We start from the raw sequence: 19,748 nt of genomic DNA, 5'->3' as shown, positions 1-19,748 counted from the left end.
AATGAAATGCAATGACGTGGACTACCTATAGAGATATGCAAAAAAAAAAAAAAATGTGTGTGTGTGTGTGTGTGTGTGTGTGTGTGTGTGTGTGTATATATATATATATATATAACGTAAAACGTATGCTAAAATCCTAATGAATGCTCCCATAAACGTTAATTGACATTTACTAAGGTTTTTTTTTTTTTTTTTTTTTTTTTTTTTCCCCCCCCCCCCTCAATGGGCAGTGCAATGTCTTGTGCTGCCTTGTTATTGGGGTTGTGAAATCCCAAAACAGCCACTAACTATGGCCAGCAGATGGCAACATTTTATCTTTTCAATGGGTTCACGGTATATGAAATTACAATGAAACATGACAAATCTGATGAAATGGAACGTTTTCAAGGATGATGTGAATGATCAAAGCCTTTGTCACATTAAATCTAATTCACACAGCGTCAATAAACAACAACAACAACAACAACAACAACAAAAAATTTCAAACTCACTGTTTGTGCAAAAAATGTATCTTCACAAAAAGCTTGTTTTCTCTATATTTTTTTTCCAATTTTCGCTTATGTCACTGAAATTACCTATTTTCGAATGGTGATTACTAAAGAACGGAATAAGGTAGAAATATACTTTTTTGTGTGTTTATGTAGTCGTAGCGCACAATATTTTGTTGAAAGATGAGTGAAAATGCTCGAAATCGGCTGGCACTGTTTTTTGGATAATGTTTGGCAGTCAAAGACTTAAAAACAGTGTTAACAATGTTAACTGCGTAATGTTACAGTGGCTAAAAATAGGCTTTAAAAAAAAATAGTAATAATAATAATAATGATCATAAAACATCTGTCTCGTTTTTGATGAACACTGATAAGCAAGCATTTTTTCCAGTAGTACTTGGTGCAAACCGGTTTATGGGCTTTCTAACATACCAGCAGTTGGTTTGAAATCCCGGCCTTAGTTGAACACAAAACAGAAATTGATCAATTAATCAAAAACATGTACGGAGAAACAGAAACACACAAGTAACTTCCTGCTTTGTGTGCTTCTAGGTCTCTGTCAGTGTCCATGTTTTACCGGAATGAAAGCAGGATTCAACCATACGAACTTCAGTTGCCTGGTTGCTCCCTGAACTGCCCCCTGGAGGAGTTTGTGAAAATTACAAAGCCGTCTATTTCTGAGGACAGACAGAAGGAGTGCCAGTTGGCTTCAAGTGGGAGCAGTAAAGGTGAGCTTTCAAATCCACAGTGATAACTAATGCACTGGTGCCAAATATTAATAGTTAACCACTTAAATGTGTGTGTGTTTTTTTTGTAGGTTTTGATTAGTTGTATATTTCTGAACCTGAACTACTTTCACATGTTGACATGCTAATTTGCTGTATTTTGTTATACTTGGCTTGTATATTTGTTTGTCTTGCATAGTTCTGTTAAGATTTAGTTTTGTTTTTTTGTTTTTTTCCATGTGCCATTTTGTTTGCTGGAGGATTATTCCGAGCGACATGGCTGAATGAGACTGAACCAAGCCGTCATAAACAAATTACATTTGACGACTCACACCTGCCGATTGGCTTCACACGCCAACTCACACTTAATGTACTGTTTAGTTTTCACTGAACCACAAACAAAGCAGCATGACAGAAAGAAGCTAATGCGCTGGCCCTTTGTCTATATCTATAATAATACGAAAAGAGGAAACTGATGAGAAATAAATGTGTGGACATTTGGGAAGCTGATGTATGGTGGCAGAGAACACAACACAATAAGTAGCATTTTTGTAGTTAACAAATCTTTAAACTCTTTATTGCCGCGCACGGTTCATATTAGATTGACGGAATGATAACTGTGAGCAAAAATAACGCAGTATTAAAATGAAAGCTCTAAAATTAGTAAAAAATAGGATAATTGAATGAATTGTAATTTGACTATTTAGTGTTTGAGAATTATATTAAACTTTATGAATATTGTGAAAATATTCCGCCGGCAAACCACGTAAAAGATTCCGATACGGACGAGGTGTTAACGGTCGTCCGTCTGTCTGCCCCTCAGAGGTGATCATCAGTCTGGTGGTGTCCGGCTGCCTGTTGCTGGGGCTCATCATCATCCTCTTCCTGTCCATCATTCGCCACAAGGAGCCGCTGGGCAGTCGGGGATATCGCCAGATCAACAACGGAGGGGCCGAGGAGTCCTGACAGAAGTGCACGTTTTGCAGTCGAAGCGGCTTCTCGTCACAAGAGGGCAGCAGCGACGACGACGACAATGATGATGATGAACTTTGAGCCAGTACGAAGGTTGGGGATAGAGAAGCTTTGACAAATGTGGACATTTTTTTTTTTTATCCTTTAACATTTTTTTTTTCCATTTGTGCTTTTCTGATTTGAATCCAAGTTGAGGGGTTCTATTGTACTCTATTTGGTGCAATTGTATGAAAGTCTAGAATGTTTACTTTTAATCTGGAGAAGTCAAAGTTTTTACTTGAAAATGTGTTCATTGAGTTTTGTGAATTGTTTTATCTTCAGTCAAATCAGGCCAAATGACCATTATGCCTTAAATAATCGTCGTTCTAAATTGTAAGTATACTTATAGCTCAATTTTCAAAATGGATTAAAAAAAGAAAAAAAATGTACCAAATGAAATTTCACGTAGGTGGATTTTGTCACCTAGATTAATATCTGTCGTATTTTGCTGATGTGTTCAATTTTGATTTAAGTACAGTTTTTTGTTTTTGTAATCGTGTGATCATGCTTTTTAACTTCCACTTCCTCAAATGGTTTGTTTTCATCAGGAGTAGCAGGCCGTGTTTCAGATGTTTTAAAACTGCTAGTAACTTTTGAAACATTGGAAAGTACTTCAATGCTGACTGACTTTTTTTTTTTTTTTTTGTCCACTGCTGTTGGGGCAGTTTCGTTTTATTTTTAGCATTGATCTGAAGTGTAGTTTTAAAGCAGAATTATCAAATGATGGTAATTTTTTTTTTTTTTTTTTTGGGGATGCTCCTTTGAAATTTATCTACCATTTCAGCCCCCTACAATACACAATTGAGTGTGAGGTAGTAAAAAACAATCTCATTAACATTTATGTCAAACAGTGCAGGAAGCCTTTATTCAAACATAGTGCTTATTTGAATGATGTTAGTGATTTGTCTGTCACAAATCAGGTTACATTCAGTATGGTCCTGGTTAAAAGACAACACAAGCTTTGAGGAATTGGATCCTAGAAATGTTGACTTGTTGCATGAGCCATGCAGCGCGCAGGCTACTTTCACATGTCAGGAAATGGAAATGAGAACTTTAGTCATCAAGAAAGAAAACAACTTTTTGCAAACTGATCACATTTCAAGAACATGCTGGCAGCAGTTTCGCCAAGTTGAATTCTAACTCAGACCAGTTTGTGGACCCATATTTGCCACTAGTGTTCCTTTTCTGGAATTTCCCTTGGGATTAAACGACTTTCAGAAAAGTGTGATTTGAACTGCATCTATAAAGTTTTTGTTTTTGGTAGTTTATGTGTTTAAAAAAAAAAAAAAAAAAAGCCAGGAACTTGATATTTTCCCACTTCTCCCCATTGATGTGTGCTGTTGATCAAGTTTGGGGCATGTGCAGGCTACAACCACCTACAGAGATTTAACACACGTTAACTTTTTTCAGAAAATCAGCCAGACACCAAAAACAAATTCAATTACCAACAATGGAAAAACAATGAAAAAGTACAAACTTTTTAAATCAGTAAAGCTATGGTGAATTAAAAAACAAAACAAAGCGTATAAAAACATTCTAATTGTCCAGATCACATACTTTCACCTATAAACATGCAAATGACTCCATACATACGTCACTTGACAATATCTTGTGCAAACATATCTTCCGTAAGGAATGAAAATGAAAAACCACATCCAAGTGCAAAAGGTTGCAGCAAAGCTTATAAAAAGGTTTTTGTTTTTTTTGGCCAAACTGTCCAACCTGTGGACCACAACAATCTCATTCTTGATTATTTTAACATCTACAAAAGATGGTGCAAATATACTTTGTTTTGTGGAATTCAATTTTGATATTCCAACAATGAAACTGTGTCATGTGTTGGGGAAACCATCCATTTCTTGCAACTGCTTGTCCTATTTAGCATCACAGATTAGCTTTAGCCGATCCTTGTTGGAAGAACTGTGTACATGCTAGAAGTAGTTCACTATTCGAACACATTTCAGTTGTATAACTTTTTAGTACGATTTTCCTATTTTTGGCACCGTGTTAGCACACGCTAGCACTTCATGCTAACGCCACACATTCAAAGAACATCTTCGCGTTAGCACAAGCTAGCACTTCATGCTAACACCACACTCAGAGAACATCTCAACTTTTGAGCAAGATAAGCTAACCTTGTGTTCCACAGTGACGTTAAACATCGTATTTCAGAATAGCTTTTCAGAATGGCCAGTGATTGGCTGGCAACATAACCTTGCTCAATTTCAACTAGGGTAAGCAGCAGCTAACCTGTGACCACATTGAGGATAAAGCGGAAGAGAAAACGGATGTGGTTGGTGCCCAAAATATTACAGTACTGTAATTCACAGCAAACTGTAAAAACAATACTCATGTTAAGAACGTAGAACTGCAATTCACACCAAAAAGTGGGTGTGAATGCTATGAGATGAGAATAAAATAATTCAGGACGTACATATGGAAAGAAAAACAGAAAGCAAGCTTTTTCACTTTGGTTACAAGATGAACGATGGAGGTGGTCTGTCCTCTACTGACATTTTTTTTTTTTTTTTTAATTCAGTTTTTAAGTATGAAGAGTCCAGTGAATGCCTTTTTGTTCCTTTCATATTTTTCATCCTACATAAGACTGACATTTGTAGTAGTATTTTTTTTTTTTAACCCCCAGAAAACGGCCCTGAGGATTATGGGCAGGGATTTTGGCGCTACATTCCTGATCCACAATTTGCACTAACCCTTATTTATCATCAAACGGTCCTTGTTCCACAAGCTTGGTCGGGAGAACTCTGGTTCCAAAATAAAAGGTCTTTATCTCCTCAGTTCTGAGGGGTGGAATGATAATAACCGTGATGGTGGTGGTTACTTTGTGGAGTGGAGTAGTAGTTGTGGTGGTGATGCTGGGTACTCTGGATGTTTCCATAAGCGAATATGAGGGGGGCTGTGGACGAGGGCGGCTGGGTCGACGCCAGGATCCCGTTAGACTGGATCGTGCCGTACCAACTGGGCACGCAACTTGGCTGCGTGGTGGAGGAGGGGACGCTGAAAGACATGAAAATAATGGGGTGTGCATCAGCGTGTGTGGGGCTGGACCGATTAATCGACTAGTCCAATAAACGGTAGGTAATGCTATTAGTCCTTTGCTGCCCCCCCAAAAAAATGCAATGTGTATTTTAACTCCTTTTCCTGCCAAAAACGTTCATTGACGTTAACGGAAATCTTAACGAGTATCGCCAAGAACGTCAAATCACGAACACTACGTCTTCCCCCCTAGCCCCACTTGTGTTGTGTTTACTGACACCGTACAGCGCTTGGTTGTCAGCATTTAAAAGTCAAACCAAAAAACATCCAAATGATGTGTTATCCCGAAAATCTCATTAATTGGATCACTGTATTCATGTAGTTTAGCGATAAACTATGCCATATTCAGATTTATTTTGTATTTACTTGTTTCTGTGCCTGTCCGTCAAAATAAGTTTTTACATGAAAGCAGTCTGAAAAAAAATTAGGGATGGCTGCACCGTGCTGAAAAACAAAAGCTACAAAAAATAAAAAAATAAAAAATCAATGAAATCTTGCTGTGTGTACATGCGTGTGGGTTCGCACCTGGCCCGATCTGACCTGTTGCTTCTGGACAGGTCGTCATCGCTGTCGTATCGTCTTGGATTGTCAAAAAAAGAATCCCTGGAGCCGAACGTGTGGCTGTTGAGGATTCCTGTCGGAACCTGGCACATTTTTTAAACATCCGGGTTGCATCATTCTGATTTTTCTTTGTCAAGAATTGCTACTGTGAGTGCAATTCCTTTATTTTTGATGTAGACTGAAAACATAACAGGATAATACGCCAAGAATCACAGTTTGCTATGTAGTGTCGACTCTCCGTTTAAAGGGTTAAAGCCCCCCTTTAACTCCACCCGCTGTAAGACTGTTAAATTGAAGGAGTTGACGGGAACTCTTCAAGCCGGCGTCAAAAAGGATTCGTTTAGGTTCTCATCGCCCCGGTTTTAGAGCGTCAGCCCGGTCTTACTTTAGATTTTAACCCTTAAAGAGTAACCCTTATTGATTTAAGGATAAAACCGAATCACGCTCATTTTGCAGCGGCTCCTTTTCTAAATGATCGGTTGACCTAAATAAGTTTGGTTGACCTTGTTAGGTCCGTGCAGGCTATTTTTACAACTAAGTTTAAGCTGAAGTAACACTATAGGATCTAGGGATAACAGTTACCGATGTTATAGGTTGGTTACACGTTCTGGGTGGATTTTGAAGTATGACTTTAATAGAAATAAGAATAAAAAGGGAAAGTTGGTTTAAGTATCTCAAGAACTACGACACAAATCCACATCAGAATTGTAACAACCATTTTGTCTTTCTTAATTTATTACAATTCCAAGTGATTATATCACAGCCGGAGCAAAGCGTAATGTCAAATTTGATAAGACAAAGTAAAGAAAAAGATTAAAAATAAAAGATAGAAAGGATATGGGATTCCCTTAATTGGAATCAGACCTATGTACTTACAATACAAAGATAAATTCCAATATCCAGATGTTTCAGGAGAAAAACCCAATAATCCAGAAAAAGGGCAAAAACTTTGGAGGAAAAGTATTCTTTTTGCGAGTGGTCAAGACGGGTAGCAAATCCGCAATAATCCACAAATATCGAATCACTCTTAAGCGGAGTCGGCCACACAACTTATTACTGTACAAATAAAAAATAACATCTTTCAGTCTCTCGCTGAAATCAACATTTAGTATTAATAGAACCACTAGATGACAAAAGGTACAACTAACCTTTGTATCTGTGTGTTGCCAACACAGGCCGAGATTTGACACTTCGCATAAATTTGTGAGTTAATTGAGACAAGACAATCCTGTTTTCAGTATTTTGTGACGTTTTCATGCTGTGGAATGTAATATAAAGAAAAAATAAGTTATGTTAGGGATGGAACGAAAACTGATTTAAATTGCAAAACTACTGCCCCTGAATCAAACAAAATCCAATATTAATCTCACCCGTTAAAGTTTCATTACAAATGTACGTAATGTATATATAAACTCGAATGTTTTCAGTCGACGGCAAGTAAAAGGAATTTTTGATTATTATTTTTTTTCTTACCAGGTTTTGTCTGGGCTTCTGGACTCGGAAGAAAAGCACCATCAAACTGGTAGGCAGCAGTTCCCAAAAGAACAAAATAATTCCATACACCAAGTAGGCCTCGTCGCTGTTGAGCAAATCAGCCTGCAACACGAAAAGGGGCCAATTTGTCATCATTTCATTTCATTTCATTTCATTTCATTTCTTTTCTTTTCGGTTACCAGTTTGGAGCAGTGACTATTCACCTGATCTGAAACAATGTACCAGCTGTAGTTGGACGAATCAGGTCTGCCCAGTGGAGACAGCGCCACCACCAGGTTGTAACAAGCCCGAGATGTGTTGAGGAGAATCACCATCGCTCCGACAGCTGTCGCCTGACACACTGATGTCCCCTGCAAAAAACAAACAAACAAAGAAAACACAGCGATTGTAAATGAAAACAATATATTCAAGTGTGTTGGAACACGTGCCATCCAGTCATTTCCTACACAGCTGTATCCTGTTCAGGGTCAAGCAAGCGTGAGCTGGAGCCTATCCCAGATGATGGCACAAAACTGCTGAACAGCAAAACATCATGACGTACAAGAACACATTTTGTGCATTTTTTTCCCCAGAAAAATCGACCAATTTCTATATTACTTGGTAATGTGTTTGTCCCGCATGTCATTCCAAATCCGCAAAAAATTATTAGGCCTTATCATGTTGTATTGTAAGACTGTGTCAGCTGCAACTCAAGAGCCGTAAATAGAAAATTGAAAACACGGACGCCATGTTGTTACCCCCGGCCACAGGAGGGGGCGTGCGCTCAAGCGTGTTGCCCATGAGCATGCATCGTTTTGCACGCAAAACACTAAATGAACTTTTCTTTTTTTCACATTTTCCACGTTTTTAACTTTTAAGGTTTATTTGACAAGCCGATAATATAAGGAATACTGTACACTGCATATATGATAGAGGCTATTACTAGTATAATATGGAATATTTTTACTGTACATGATTTTCATTTTCAACGTTGTGAATGCTGGAAATGTATTAGTGTGTTCATATATAACTCATAATATGTTCATATCTTTATCTCCTTTGGTTCCTGATATAACAAGCAATTGCATTTATTAATCTAAAGTCTTAAAAAAAAAAAAGGTAACATGGCACACTTCACTCATTTGACGAGGTAGTTAATTTACTTCCATTACACAAGAATGATGTTATTGGCTTTCAGCTCTCTTATTTTACTTTCACTTCCCACAATTTCTTCCTTTGTGGGTCTCTAGGGAACCGATGCGCCAGAACTCCACTGCCTGGTCAGAACAATAGAAACACCCAGGGCTCTGGAAACGCCTATTGCAATACATTATGTCATTGCAGCAGCTGGGTAACAACATGGCGTCCATATGTCATTTGACCAGCAGTTGACCGTTCACAGCATAGCCGTTTGGACCGACCGACGGAAGATAGATTAGATAGATAGGCGCCAGCAGCCCCCGCGACCCTTGTGAGGAATCGGTCAAGGATGGATATATATATATATATATATATATATATATATATATATATATATATATTTTAAATCAATGATTTGATTTGATTTTAATTAATCAAGGGGCCACTCAAATAAATAAAAACACTGAAATGCTCAAAGTGAGTCACAAGTCATAAAACTTACCACTATACAAAAACCAAGTACATTTGGTAAGTACAATTCATTTGTACTGTATTTAATTGACAATTCCAAACATCCGAGCATGTCTGCTTTTTTGTTGAAAACAAATATATTTGTATTGCTTTTCCCTGACAAGCATACTCACCAGGCAGATTGTTATAGTAGTCAAATGACATGTAATCACATTTTGAAATCTAAATTATCCTCACAAATGAAATTATAACGATCCAAAGTCCAATGTTTTTCAATGAGTGGACAATTTCCTTTCACTGAGTTGATGCTGCATTCGAGGAAGGTGGGAAGTTGGAGTGATGCCAGTCATTGTCCCACTTCTAACCTCAAAGCGTTCGAGGTAAATGCAAACAACAAAGACGGCTGATTATGATAAATTGTTTGTTGTTGTGGTTAATGCAGTCAGTTCAAAACACATTGGGTTATGTGAAGTGACTTACTTTCAATAATTAAATTTATGTAATAATAAATAAAGAGATACATATGTTTATAACGTGTAAATTATGTTTTGCCATTCACGGTCTGTGTCTCTATTGTAGAGTGACATCAGATTGAAGCCGGTCAGTGATGGGTCTTATTTTCCCCCTGACTTTGTAACTCGAATGTCCAAGTTCAAATGGGGCGAAAGAAGTCCAACTTCCCACCTTCCTCTTGTGCTTGAATGCAGCATTAGACGCCACCATTTTGACTTGTGACATAAACTCTGAATAATCAGTTCCTTAGCACATCTGCCTTCTGAGTTTTGGGGTTAAACTCATTCATTCCTGTCAATTTTCAGACCTCCCAAAGTGTGCTATTTAGTGTTGAAAATTCCAGTTAAATTTCACATGAAGTTTCCAGGTTGCTACCAACAGAAATCTTAGATAGCTAGCCAGCTAATAATGATACAATGAAATTTGAAAATCCACCTATAATGTACAGTCTATCAAACTATTGCCATGTATAATTTTGCATATTGAAGATGTAAACTTTTTAAGATTACTGTGTGATTGTGACCTAGCAGCCGTTGTGTGAAGGTGACGTTCACAATTCCCCTACCTTGGATTGGAGGAAAACATTGGCGCAGGACATCTTGGCGATGCGGACGAGGCAGACGGCCAAAGACACGGCACACAGGACAAACAGACTGTCGTTGATCAGGATGCGGGCCAGGACAGCATGTCTCACAAGCCTGTCGCTGGGCACATCACAAGTCACTTGGTAAAAACTTCAGCTAGTTTGTTACTGCGTATCCAGTTCAGTTATGAGTGAGATGCGGTGGCCTTCTAAATGCTTGAGGTGTCTGAACGTATTTATTTTTCTGAAAAACCTTTTACTTTTACGCTCGTTATTTGAACACAATTATCTGTACTTTGTACCTCTTGTACATCAAAAAAAGCTTGTTGCTTTTTTCAATCCCTACGGATGATGACATGACGTCAATAGAAGAAGAAGAAGACAAGTCATCTTGGTGTCTTAAAAGCTAGAAACAGTGACCACAGTAACAGACGAACACAAACACTTGTTTATTCACCACCCATGGCCTTATTTAACTCATTCACTCCCAGCCATTTTCACAGAAGCAATTCCGTTTGCTCCCGGCTGTTTTACTGGATTTTGACTGATTTTGCAAGGCCCACAGAATATTGTGTTCTATTGCTATAAAAGCATGGAACCTACCAAAAGAAAGATTAAAGTCTCTTCTTTCATCAGGAAAAAAAAAAAGTATGTTACTGTTTCCGTTTTGCAGCAATTAGCATTAGAAGAGAGCTAAGTTTCATCAGTTTTAAAATTGTAAATAATTGAGCTTTTTTTCTACGTGGCCCTGGTTGATCTCTTTTGCTCTGCTGCCACCTGCTGGCCGTTCGTGTAATAACTACCATTTCTGCAACCGTTCTTTGCAGTTGAGAGGCTGCATCAAAGCCTTCTGTATGCTTTAGCATAAAAAACAAACAAACAAAAAAAACGTATAAATACGTCTTTGGGACACTTAGAACATTAAAAAAAACGTATTTATATGTTATTGGGAGTAAATGAGTTAAGAAGATTCTTTGATATTGTCAGCTACAACAATGATTAGTGGCAAACGTGTTGTCTTGTGCTAGCCAAAAAAAAAAATCAGCTTAACAATTATCTGTGTAATCTGAAAAAAAAAAAAACGCCACTACAATTAAGGTGTTATCATTAGCTTATTTAGCTTTTTTTTTTTTGTTAGCCAGTTCACAACACTGACCTGAATATATGACTGGATAGCCGATAGCCCATACACGCCCGTGCAAGCCGTTAAGTCACAGGGCAGCCTTCTTGCTCCTCCCACTTCACGATCAGACTACTGTATAAACTATATACGGTGTCGGTACCAAATATGATCGGCCTGCCAGATCTATTCCGGGGCCTTCGCCTACTGATGACGTTACGCTACAGGATTGGCTGTGACGTCGAAGATTAGGATTGGTGAGGCAACTTTTTTTTTTTTTTTTTTCCCCCAAAGTCGTCGGAGGATAAACATGGATGCGTTTTATGAAGAAATGTATTACTATTTATCAGCCATTACCTTTGATTAATATTTATATCAATAGTCCATGAGACAGACATGCAGGTTACAAATAAATTCGTAGTTTAAGTTACCTAATAACCTGAGGCTGAGTACAGAACATATTGGTGAGGAAATGTCACATCTCAGGCAATAATTGCATCATTTCATTATCATGATTATAGTAATTATTTTCTGCAATATGCACGACCCTCCGCAACTCATAGTGCAGTGTCACCTCTGAAGAGACATTGGCAAGGAAATATTAAAGATGTCATTTAAATAACAAAATGTTTGGGCTGAAATTGCAAAAACGTAAATAAACCTAAGTATAAAAGCAGGATACTTTAAAGGGGCAGGATGCAAGATTCAGAGTTTTTGCACATTTGCGACCCCTCCGGCGGAACGTGGAATGGACCCCAGCGACGTGCACACGGCCAGGAGCGTGCGCGACTTTTCGGGCACGAGCAAACCTCCAAGTTAATCGAACAAACGTAAACACGGAGCACAGCGCCTTTTTCATAGGCTTAATAATGTCTACAGAGGTAAGAAACTTATTCATCTTCAAGTTACTTTGTATGTGAAAGTCATTTTGAGTGCCAAAAGCTTACGTTATTACAACCTTCCAAACGTCAATGGTGCATTCCCGTGAATCCGATGACAATGAGGATAGCAGTGCGTTGCTAATATCATACATGCCCAAGTGCGGAGACATTAGTAAGCGACCGTGTGGTAGTTTTATTCTGCACTGCTAATCATAAATAGATCCTATCGTATTTTCATTACCGAGTCTTACCTTTTTAGCAAAAACTCAGCAAGCTGTGGCTCCCGTTTCATCCCCAGGATAGTTCTTAGCTCTCTCCACCTGACGAACGCTGCTCCTATATTTATCCACGTCCTCCCGTGACGCTGGTCTGAAAGTTTTTTATTTCTCGTTGTCTTCCGTGGAGTCTCCATCAGGGATTGAGACGTATCGGGTACAGGTCTCTTTAAATCCAGTTTGAATTAGCTGTCCTGTCCATGAAGTTGCGTGAACTATCGCAAGAGCTAACAGGGACAATAGCGTACACGCGCATGACGTCATGCTCAGAGCAAAAGCTAAAGTTTCCGGCCCGAACCCTCCAACATTTTTTCCTTTTACAGAAAAATAGGGGCAACAGTCATTGTGCCACAGTCGTGCCTCCTGTCCATTATACAATTCTTAAAACATGTGCGGGTGAAAAATATGGTTATTTTAACACTCAAATTTGAGTTTAATCTTGCATCGTGCACCTTTAAGATTGAATAAATAATTAAATAGATTTAATAATTATAAATTACATAAAATAAATATAAAAGAATGGAGGTAAAATAGCACAAAAATGCAAAAAGTAAAACTAATATTTACTCACATTAATTTACTGCGATGGGACGAAATATTGTCAGTTGACGTGCTAATGTGTTCCTATAATCATTACGACTGTTTTTGTGATGTATTGTGATATGTGAACAGCTAAATAAGGAAACCAAACCAACGTGAACACATTTGACACTGCTCGCTTGCTGTACTGACCCCCCGAATAGATCTGGCAGGCCGAACACATCTGGTACTGACAACGGTATACATACATATACATATACAGCTCGTAGGCAGTTAGTATAAGGCCAGGGCCGGGGCGGTCACGATTAAAAATAAATAAATAAATAACAACAACATCATCAACAACAACAACAACAACAACAAGCTTTGAAACCCCCTTTTTCTTTTATCTCTCAGTTCCTAAGATCCCAAAATAAGATTTGGCAGAAGCATCTTTTGTTCAATTACAGTTTTAATTCTTTAATAATTTTTTTTTACAAGTTTCCTCCTGTAAACACCATTAAGCATATAATGTATACATGCATTTAAGGCAAGTGTTCATGTTTAATAAATTTAAAAACACCAAAAATCATGCTGTTTCTACTAAGTAAGTACTGTCTCAAATATTCTCCAATTTTGATACTGTAAATGTAAAGGACTGTATGCCGAGAAACGTTTCTTGGGAGGAGCAATATGGCGGCCTCGCAACTTCAAAAGTCTTGGCCTATCGGCTATTCAGTCATATACTCAGATCAGTGGTTCACAACATCAGCAAAGGGATCGAACAAGTTGCCAAAGCTAGCCAGCGATTAGTTTGGAAAAACAACAAACTAAAACTGGTTTTGTTACGTACAGAGTGTAAATCTACTTTTGCCAACTCTGGTAAGATTCGAACCGAGAACTTCGAAAGTGTCACACCCTTGGTAAGATAGTGATCATTAAACTTGTGTTTCTTGTTTAACTAATAATACTTCTTCTTTATTGAAATTATTCACTAGTTAACTTAACCCTTACCTTGGTAATCCTGAATCCTCCAAAGTTCCTTGCACCAACAATGCACACGTTAAATTCACCACAAGGAAAAATATACAGAGGGATAGGAAGAACAATGATAGAGCAATCCTGGGGAGAAAGACAAGTACAATACAGTTGAGCGGAGCATTTTTATTTATTTATTTATTTTTTTAACTTTCATTTGAAACTTACTGGACACTTCATTAGGTACAGCTGCACCATGTAATTTGATTTAAAAAAAAAAAAAAAGTTTTTGATTTTCAACAAACATTTACCTGTATTTGGTGAGCTCTGGGGAGTACTTGGTTTTGGCCTTAAACACCACCTGAGAAATACACAACAAAAAGTATTATTGTAGAAAGGAGTTACATGTGATGAAGTGTTGGATATGAGAAGAAAATAGTAGCAAGAGGAGTAAAATGTTCCCTTCTTTTAGTAGAGCCATGTGAACCTGAGAGTGTCTCAGGACATTCCTGTGTAATTAAATGAACACACACACGCACACGCACGCATGCACGCACACACACACACGTACTGGACATAAGTTGACGTCTGTTGCAAAACAACACATAACTAAACAACAGCAAATTTAAAAACAAAAAACTAGACACAAATAAAAACAAAAACATAAGTCAAGTCATCTTAGGCTACATTCTTCCAATAACAAAAACTTGCAATAGCACGCTGTAGTTGTTTTAAAGAAATACTTGACTCATTGAGTCATTTTCAACAGTAAGATGATAATATTTACGTCATTATTTTTCATGAACAATTAATACCTTTGAAAACACATTTTGCCACTTGCTGTCGACTGAAGATGACATCACCTGTGCTGAGGAAGTAGGTCACGACCAATCATGTCTCACCTGTTTTCTGGGTTTGGTCAGCAAACTGAGCCATGATTGGTTATTATCTATCATACTTCTTCAGCACGGGTGATGTCATCGTTAGTCGACAGCAAGTGGAAGAAGTTTTTAAAAGGTATTAATTGTACTGTACATGAAAAATAATTAAATTATCAAGTCAATTCTGGACAAAATATTTTCTTACTCTTGAAAACGGCGCAATGAGTTAAGTATTTTGTCCTTTAGTATTTGTTTACTACCGAAATGAAAATCTGTGATTCTGTTTGTGATTATTTTTTTGAGAGGGAATGTTTGAATGCCATTATATTTGTGATATGCTGTAATGTGCTAATGTAAAACAAAAAATCAAAAACAAAAAAATACGTCAATGTTTACCCATTTTAAAAGAATAACTAGTTAAACTGGTTGAGCTTTCAACACGTTTGCAAATGTCCCTTTTTCAGCTGACAGCAGGACCTTCACAGTACTTCTTCTAACATCTGCTACTGGCTTTTACCATTAAATGTACCTGCCCCCTTTCTGGCCTCTTCATTTTAGCCTACATGCTTTTGTCGCTAAGTTGGCAGTGGCCTGCATTTTTCGGTATCGGTTTACAGAGTACAAGAGAGCATTTTAAATTTGAGACTTTCTTCTCCTCATCTCTTTTGGGTTCCACGACGACTGCGGTTTGGTCAGTTTGTGTGGTGAGCTCACTCAACGTCGTCTCCGCTGACTTTTCAAGTTGCATAACTACATATGTGTAAACAATCTGCCTTTTGTGTCAGAATGTAGGCCAGAAGGCGACCTAGAAAGGAAGCGACTGTGCCAAGAACATAAAACTGCGGGTTCATCCATCCTCCATCCTGGATGTGTGTGTGTCCTTTTGCTGAAAATATGGCCATTAACATCATTCCCAGTAGAAGGGAGCGCTCACTGGTAAGACGAGGAAGCAAATTACAGGCCTGCCTGTCTATTTGGTCTGCATGTGTTTGGGAGGTATATACAGTAAGCAACACAGTATATATACTAGGGGTGTGAATTGCCTAGTACCTGACGATTCGAATCGTATCACGATTCACAGGTCACGATTCGATTCGATACCGATTAATCCCGATACGAATTTATAAGTCGATTGTTGCGATTTTTTTCATTCAAATTTAGAAAATACTAATCAGTAAGCTTGTAGAGTGTAAGATTTATATGAAAATGTATTATTTATTTATCTGAAATTTCAGTCTTATAGAGGTTGTAATCTGTTTCATGTTTGAACAGCATTAAAATAAAATATTAAGGCTTAATGTTCCGTTCATATAACATTCTTCCATGCTCAAGGTGTGAATCCTAAAAAAAACAAAAAAAAAAAAAACAAACAATCGATTCTGCCGATTATTGAATCGATTCGAGAATCGCGCGATGTAGTATCGCGATATATCACCGAATCGATTTTTTTTAAGACCCCTAATATATACTATAGCTTGCAGCTAGAGGCTTTTATTGCATTAAGTGGCTTCAAACACTGCTCGCTCATGGTGTGGGAATGCAGGATGTGTACACTAAAGTATATGTATGGGGTGTTGTACTGTTTTCTTTTAGCACATTTAATTCAATAGTGAATCAAAATTATGCGACTCCTATGTTTAGGTATTTTTTTCAAAATTATGATGTGAACAGTTTTCAATTAATTAACATATTTTTGATTCATTACTTGAGGTCAGAAAAGCCGACTACAACACTGAAATTTGTGTTTAATCAGAAGCACTTCAAATGATGGCAGGCGTGTGCTCACTCTTGTTAAACAACAGTTTGAATGTGATTGGCTAATTATGAACACCAGTTATCGGTGGACGTGTGCACATCTCAGAATTTTCTGTTGACATTTTTGTGGTCGACTAGGTCAACTTTTCCGCCCCAGTCCGAATCTGTATGTAGGTGAGCTCACCTCAAACCTAAATCAGCACAAGCACTATAGTTGGATGGATGGTTAAATATAGCGATATTAGTGGTGCAAAATACTGCAAGAATATTAAACTGTGAGTTACTCTGTGATTCGACACCATTAACTCATTCACTCCCACCCATTTTCACTGAAGCAACCCCTTTACTGGATATTATCTGCTTTTGCGAGGCCCACAGAGTATTGTGTTCTATTACTATAAAACATGGAATCAACCAAAAGAAAAATTAGCATCTCTTCTTTCATCGGGAAAAAAAAAGAAGTATAATTCCATCTGTTTCCGTTTTGGAGCAATTAGCATTAGAATATAGCTAAGTTTCATCACAAATCTGTTTAAAACAGTGGGGAAAAGATTTTTTTCAACATGGCTCTGTTTGATCTCTTATACTCTGCTGCCACCAGCTGGCTATATTTGTAATAACTACCATTGCTTCAAGCGTTTTCTTCAGTTCAGAGGCTACATCAAAGACTTCTATATGCTCTAGCATAAAAAACATAAAAAACGTATAAATACGTCTTTGGGAGCAAATGAGTTAACACCCCTGACAAATGTGAATCACTTGTAGCAAACACAGTATATTGCATTTTGCTGCATTTTCGTGACCACTCCCCAGGAAAGAATCTATTGACATACAAGTGCCAAGCGTAGCACTACTACATAACTTGATGGACACTGTCACATAGGACAAGTATTTCGGTTTAGTTGTTTTTTTTTTTCTGTATAGAGAAACCACATTAAATCTTGCATCGGCTTTTCATGCTTTCCCGACATCCATATGTCAACAAAAAGCCAATATCTGCTTCTGGTGTAACCAAGTAAAAACAAAACAAACAAAAAACAATAAAGTTCCAGTCAAAGTCTTCAGTTCCCCACTTGTGAGCACCAATTATCTGATGGGCCAGCGTGTTTGATCAGATGTCATGTGAGCAGTCAGAACAGCCTCGTTACTTCTTCTTCTTCACTTCACTGGGATTCAAGGGAATATTCCTTCAGCAGCAGATGTATGGAGGTGTTGTGCATACACACAAACAAACTGCTAAAAACTAGGACCCACCAATGTCTGGGTTCATTATACGCTTGTTTGTTCTATAAATAAGCCACCAATAATACTAAGGAACTTACATTTTTGTTGTTTACATGTGAATAGCAAAATGTGTTTGGAAAACAAATGCATTAATATTTGTTTTGGAAGTTTTGAAGTCAACCCAAAAATTTCCTTTACAATAACAGGCTCTACGCAAGCCCCCTAGTCTAAACACAGGATTCTGATTAATATTGCATTTGTGGTATATGAGTTAAGCAACAAAATCCACCTGTTTTTAATCCATCTCAGGTGGTGGACATTTTGACACTTGCTGTCAACTAAAAATGACATCACAGCTGCTCAAGGCTCAGGTAACGACCAATCACAGGTCACCTGTTTTCCAAAGCAGATCCATGATTGGTGATTGGTAATGACGAGGGCTATGCATGAACTCCATCCATCCATCCATCCAACTTCTGCACTGCTTGCCCTCACTAGAGTACTGTTTGCATTTTTTTAAGCACCCGTAAGCCACTTATTTTTTAGCGTAAAATTATAATGTGATTAGGTTGCATAGTTTGTTAAATTTATTGTTTAAGCAGTGATTCGCGTCAAGTTAGTTCATCGCAATAGTGTGTGAAAAATGCTACTGCGCTAATGTGCTGCTAAAAATTATACATTAAATAAATGTTAATGGAACGTAAACCGAATATGGCTCTGAGGTCTGCAGACTTCATCAATTATTAGAGCCCATAGTTAAACGTATAAATGGTGAAGCAGCATTTAGCAGTTACGCTGCACACAAATGGAATAAGCTGCCAATATTATTGAGGTCATCCCCACATATGAATGTTTTTAAGTCTTGGTCATACCTGTGATTGAGCATTTTAAATCTTTTATCTTTTTTTCTTGCACTCAGCATTATTTTTTTACTTTAATGCTTTGAATTGTTGTCATGTAAAGCACACCACTACCGCCCCTTGTTTGCATACACCTGATACATCATCAGGTGTGTCATGTGAATTTTTCTCTGGAGTTAGATAGCCTGGACATATGCAGGTAATGCGTTATTTGCGGTTTTTACTACATTGCATTATGAATAAGGTGCTTTTCCAGAAATGCCTTTTATTTTTAAATTGCAAACTCCCTATGCGAGGATTTGAGGGCAATAAAGTTAATGGTGGTGTAAATATGTCTTTTGTTGCCTTGCTTTATATTAGAAAAATACCAAACGAAACACCCCAGCCGACTGGTGGAAGTCCTCCTTACCTGCCAGAAGTAGAGGTTGAGCAGGCAGAGGGTGAAGAACTGGAGGCACACCGGGCAGCAGTAGAGCAGCCAGTAGGCCAGCGGCTGCAGCTGCGTGGCCTGCGCCCCGTTTTCAAAGTAGAAAGAGAAGAGGGTCGTCCTGAGGGCTGCCCACAGCAAGCACAGAAACAAGAACGCGCTCTGGAAGCTGAAGCGCTTGTAGCCGTAGTGCAGAATGAGCCACAGCTGCAGGTAGACGAAGCCGAAGAGGAGCGAGTAGAGGACCGTGTACGCGGTGGTGACACTCAGTTCCAAGGCGGGGGAGATCGCATCTCTTGCGGGCTTCTCCTGCAAGGAGCTCAGCAAGCTGGAAGTGACCTCCCGTCCGGCCGAAAACATCTCCGCTGGTGTCTTAACAGCAAGCGAAAGCCGCCAACGTCAAAACTGGGTCAAAGCTGACTTGAATTCACAAAAGATTGCTTTGAAACGCGCGGTCAAAGCATTTTTTCTGAAAATAAGGGGCATCGTGGAACTACGCGCGGCTGCGTGAACTAAAATGATTGAAGGAAAAAAAAGCTAGTCCATTTTTTAAAACTACACAAAGAAGGTAAAACGCAAAATAAGGAGATTCTTCTGTGACTCTCGTGCAAAAAAACAACTGGGGGGCGGGGGGTTCAGATCAGCTGTGATGCAATTATAGACCCGCCCCCAAGCTCGAGTTTTAAACAAGAAAAAAAGCGCTCCGTCACCGCCATCTTGGCTCAATAATCGACCCGCTTCAATGTGATTCAGATGACTCAGGAGCCACACGGTCGAGATAGTTTCCTAGCAAAAGCTTCCACGTGGTA

The 19,748-nt window shown here is 38.3% G+C and overlaps 2 protein-coding genes across 7 annotated transcripts in view; one reads left to right on the top strand and one right to left on the bottom strand.

Annotated features, from left to right (window-relative positions):
• acp2 (acid phosphatase 2, lysosomal) overlaps nt 1–3,065 on the top strand; it is an 11,707-nt gene extending 8,642 nt beyond the window's left edge. For 3 of the 4 annotated variants that reach the window (XM_077514365.1, XM_077514367.1, XM_077514366.1), the window contains exons 12-13: nt 1,041–1,216; nt 2,037–3,065. In XM_077514365.1, coding sequence (XP_077370491.1) covers nt 1,041–1,216; nt 2,037–2,179 — 319 coding nt within the window. In that variant the 3' untranslated portion in view covers nt 2,180–3,065. The remainder of the gene's footprint in view (nt 1–1,040; nt 1,217–2,036) is intronic. The other variant, XR_013282472.1, reaches the window with a different exon arrangement.
• On the bottom strand, nt 3,056–19,748 carry gpr137c (G protein-coupled receptor 137c). 3 transcript variants are annotated; one of them, XM_077514361.1, is made up of 8 exons: nt 18,922–19,746; nt 14,104–14,153; nt 13,829–13,936; nt 10,002–10,140; nt 7,537–7,683; nt 7,313–7,435; nt 5,804–5,922; nt 3,056–5,239 (listed from the first exon to the last, which is right to left on the bottom strand). In XM_077514361.1, exons 1-8 carry the CDS (start codon nt 19,297–19,299, stop codon nt 5,017–5,019), a joined length of 1,287 nt encoding a protein of 428 aa, XP_077370487.1. In that variant the 5' UTR covers nt 19,300–19,746; the 3' UTR covers nt 3,056–5,016. The 3 variants fall into 3 exon arrangements, with proteins under 3 accessions (XP_077370487.1, XP_077370488.1, XP_077370489.1); XM_077514362.1 differs by lacking the exon at nt 5,804–5,922 and having other exon boundaries at nt 5,027–5,239; nt 18,922–19,748; XM_077514363.1 differs by lacking the exons at nt 3,056–5,239; nt 5,804–5,922 and adding an exon at nt 5,930–7,097 and having other exon boundaries at nt 18,922–19,748.

This window comes from Festucalex cinctus, chromosome 2, assembly GCF_051991245.1.
Source record: "Festucalex cinctus isolate MCC-2025b chromosome 2, RoL_Fcin_1.0, whole genome shotgun sequence".
Lineage (NCBI taxonomy): Eukaryota > Metazoa > Chordata > Actinopteri > Syngnathiformes > Syngnathidae > Festucalex > Festucalex cinctus.
Note: the sequence above shows the minus strand (reverse complement) of the source record. Positions and strands in the feature narration are given on the sequence as shown.